The sequence below is a fragment of the Rissa tridactyla genome, chromosome 12 (assembly GCF_028500815.1).
Source record: "Rissa tridactyla isolate bRisTri1 chromosome 12, bRisTri1.patW.cur.20221130, whole genome shotgun sequence".
In the NCBI taxonomy this organism is placed as follows: Eukaryota; Metazoa; Chordata; class Aves; order Charadriiformes; family Laridae; genus Rissa; species Rissa tridactyla.
This window is the reverse complement of record NC_071477.1, coordinates 5,914,352-5,918,087: the sequence shown is the minus strand read 5'-3', so window position 1 is coordinate 5,918,087 and position 3,736 is coordinate 5,914,352. Positions and strand designations below refer to the sequence as shown.

Below are 3,736 nucleotides of genomic sequence, written 5' to 3'. Positions count from 1 at the left end.
CTTCCTGCAGCCCCCGCCTGCCTGCAGCCCCCTCCCTGCTGCGCCGTGCTGGTGCCGGGGCTGGGGCTGCGCAGCCCCCCCTTGTGCCCCCGCCTGCCGTGTCTCGCAGCTGCGTGGGCGCCGTGGGCTGCGTGGGCCGACCGCGGCGCAGCATCCCGAGCGGCGGCCGGCAGAGGAGGCTGTTGCTCCATCAGAGCGGGCCGGGCCGGGTCGGGGAGCGGAGCCGGGCTCCGCCGGGCTCGGGGAGCCCCTTCCCCGGAGGCGGGGACGGGCGCGGGGGCTGCCCCAGCCCGGGCCGTGCCCCGGGCTCCCGGGCTGTACTTAAGGGGCCGCTGGCGGCGAGGGTGCAGCGCCATGAAGCCGGGGCTGTTCCTGCCGCTGCTGCTGCTGCTGCTGGCCCCCCCGGGCCCCCCCGGCTTCTGCCGGGCGGCCTCGGGGCACCGCCTGCCAGGTGAGCCCCGGCCCGGGGGTACCTTTGAGCTCGGCCCCGCTCCCCGCCACCGACCCGGTGTCCCCTCGCCCCTCTGGTGGGGGATGTCACGGCCTCCGAGTTGGGACATCCCGCCGGGACACCCCGCGGTCCCCGCTGCTGCAGAGCCCGCACCCGAGCGGCAGGGCTGGACCCCCCCGGGGGGCTGGGGAGGTGTGTCCCCCATCCCGCCACCACCGCCGGCAGCTCCCGAGGCGCCGGGCGGCCCCGCGGGCTCTGGAAGCGGCGCGTCCCCGCTGCCGGGGCAGGGCAGGTCCCGGCCGTGCCACCCCCGACGAGGGGGGCCCTGCCCAGGCTCGGGAGGGAAGGTCTCTGCCCGCTCACTGTAACCCCCTGCCCGCCCTCCCAGGGAAGCACGGAGAGTGTCCCCGGCCCAGCAGGTTCCCGACGAGGCCCTGCGACAACTTCTGCTCCACGGACGACGACTGCCCGGGCAGCGAGCGCTGCTGCAGCACCGGCTGCGGACGGGAGTGTCGGCTCCCCGTGGGAGGTGAGGGGGTCCCTTCGTCCCCCAGCAGCCCTGAACGAGCCCGTGCTCTGCCCTCCAAGGCACCTCGGGGAGCGGGTCCTGTAGCCCCGCCAGTCCCCGCACCCCGTCCTGGCATGTGGACAAGATGCCCTGGGTCTGGGGTCTTTCAAGCAGAGCCGTTGCCTGGGGGGTGCATCACCCACAAGGGCCAGTGTGGGTGGCTCCTGCACCCACCCCCTGCTCTCAGCCCTCTGGTGCAGGGGGACAGGTGTGTCTGTTGCTCCCTGCCCGCAGGACCTGGGGGTGGGCACCCTGGGGGTGGGCGCGGTGGGAGTGGGCAGGGGCTGGTGGGGCTCTGACCCTGCTGGCCACCCCCAGCCAAGAGGGGCTTCTGCCCACGGCTGGACCCTGGCATGATGACCATCTGCCTGGTGGAGTGTGGTGGAGACAGCAGCTGCCGAGGCAACGAGAAGTGCTGCCCCATGGGCTGCCGCATCCACTGCAGGCCGCCGGTGCCAGGTAAGAGCAGCCGGGGGGCTCGGTGGGAGGGGGGCCGTGGCCAGCACAGACTCTGCCTGTGAGCCGGTGTCCTTTCCCACCCACAGCCAAACCGGGTGTCTGCCCCAAGAGGAGGGTGCTGCACACCTTCGCCCCCTGCACCAGCTCCTGCCACGATGACACCGACTGTCCCCGCCGCGAGAAGTGCTGCTTCACGGGCTGTGGCCTCGGCTGCCTGCCTCCAGACAGAGGCGCCACGGCCCTGCTCCTGCCCACTGGCCGGGGCCACCAGCTAGGTTCTGCTGCCTCCAACAGTCCCATGTCCTCTGGTAACATCTGTCACCTCCCGCCCGTGCCTGGCCCGTGCAGGGGATTCTTCCTTCACTATGCCTACAACCCTGCCACGGGGACCTGCCAGCTGTTCATCTACAGCGGCTGTGGGGGCAACGCCAACAACTTCAAGACGGTGGAGGAGTGCCAGCAGGTCTGCCAGCAACTGGGTGAGAGGACTGAGCTGGACTGGGCCAGACTGGGCTGCCTCTGCCCGGGCAGAGGTGGGGGCCGGGCAGGGGGTGGGAGCGCAAAGCTGCATTGCCTGAAAATGGGCAGCCGGTCCCCTTGGAGCGAGGGCGGCCTCCCTGCAGCAGGGAGAGTGGCAGCATCCCACGCCTGGGCCTCAGCATGTGGCATGGGGGCCTCTGGGCGTTTATGCAGGGTGATTTCAACAGCTCGCAGCTCCGTCCCGGGAGCTGGTGGTGTCTTTGGTCAGAATCAGGCAATGGTGTTAGTAATTGTAATTTTGCAGCCCGATTACCAAAGCAGGAAACCTGACCACCGAGGCACTCAGCCTGCGCGGCCAGGGGGAAGAGCCTGCTCTTGCCATTTCCCTTTCCACATCTCTGCTGAACACGTTTGGCACAGGGTGTGCATTTGGGAGACCTGGCGGCTGGTGGAGCCGTGGTGACCTCCATGGGGGGATGGGGGGGCCAGCACCATGTGGCCATTCGCCTGGTTGTGACACTTGTTTCCGAGCAGAGCCGCAGGCGGTTGGGGCCGTTGGTGGTTGAGCAGCCGCCGCGGCCGCTCAGCTTCCCTGGCGTGGCAGTTGTATCTCCATGCAACTCCGGAACCACGATTGCTGCTCCCGGCTGTGCCACGTCCCTGGGGGGGTGGGCCAGGGGGAGCAGCCGGTGCCTGGGACTGGGGGCAGATGCTGGGAGAGGGTGAAGGCACCAGGGGAGAGTGCAGCAGCTGGTCTGGGGCCAGCTCTGCTCCCCAGTGCCAGCACCCCACTGCCTCCCCCTGCCCTGCCCGCACCCCCTCCTCACCGTCCCCTTTTGTCCCCCAGGGAGACCCAAGGAGTGACCCCCAAGGAGAAGGTGGCAGTGGGGCATGGGCCCCTCTGTGGGGCCAGCAGCCGGGGGGCCGGTGTCTGCAATGGTGCTGGTTGCCGCACTCTGCCCCACGCAATAAAGCCGCCAGGACGCCTGGCTTGCAGCAGCCCAGTCTCCATCACCTCGCCTGACCCGCATCTCTGGCGTGCCAGCAGCTCCACATGCTGCCCAGCGCCTTCCCGCTTCCCAGTGCATTCACGTGCGCTGCAGCTGTGACCCCCAACCCCGGCTGAGCCCAGGGACCCCGTACCTGGTACGCACGGTGTGGGCTTGCTCGTGGTGGTGAGTGGCTCCAACTGGCCCCTGCCTCCTGGTTCTCAGCCCAGCCCCTCGCAGCAGGCAGCCAGTGCGGGGGCCCTGGTATGGCTGCACTGAGCCAGGCAGCACTGACCCCAGTGTGAAATGTTCCTCCTGGACGTGTCCCGTTCCCTGGTCCATGGGGACCCTGTGGGGACAGCCCCATGGTACTGCCCTGGCCAAGCGCCCACAGCTACTCGCTCCCAGATCGATCCCAGGGGAGAGCACAGCTGGGGGATGAGGATGACGCTGCTGTGCCAGGGGTGGGACAGGCCTGCAAGCCAGGGACCTGCAGGTCTTCCCCAGAAACACCTCCTGTCAGCGCTCATACCGTCTTATTAATTTGCTAATTAATGAGAGCCCAGAGAGGGGAGCGGGCTGTGGATGAGTGCGCTGCCTGCAGATGCTGGAGACATTCCCAGGGCACAGAGTGCCCCAGTTTGCTCCGGGATAGCGGCACCTTCACAGCTGTCCCGCAGTGGGGACCCTCAGGCTGGGCTCGGGGGGTGGACAGAGCAGGGGGGAGTGCACTGGGTGCACCTCTGACCCCTCTGTGTCAGGTGTGGCAGCGACCAGACGCAGGGGTGA

The 3,736-nt window shown here is 69.3% G+C and overlaps 1 protein-coding gene across 2 annotated transcripts; it reads left to right on the top strand.

Annotated features, from left to right (window-relative positions):
* The first annotated feature begins 348 nt into the window (after nucleotides 1–348).
* Nucleotides 349–2,949, top strand: LOC128916602 (whey acidic protein-like). Of its 2 annotated transcripts, XM_054218520.1 has the most exons (5): nucleotides 349–451; nucleotides 840–980; nucleotides 1,338–1,478; nucleotides 1,565–1,957; nucleotides 2,806–2,949. In XM_054218520.1, the coding sequence occupies exons 1-5, from the start codon at nucleotides 355–357 to the stop codon at nucleotides 2,820–2,822; spliced, it is 789 nt and encodes a 262-aa protein (XP_054074495.1). In that variant the 5' UTR covers nucleotides 349–354; the 3' UTR covers nucleotides 2,823–2,949. The 2 variants fall into 2 exon arrangements, with proteins under 2 accessions (XP_054074495.1, XP_054074496.1); XM_054218521.1 differs by lacking the exon at nucleotides 1,338–1,478.
* The last annotated feature ends 787 nt before the right edge of the window (nucleotides 2,950–3,736 follow it).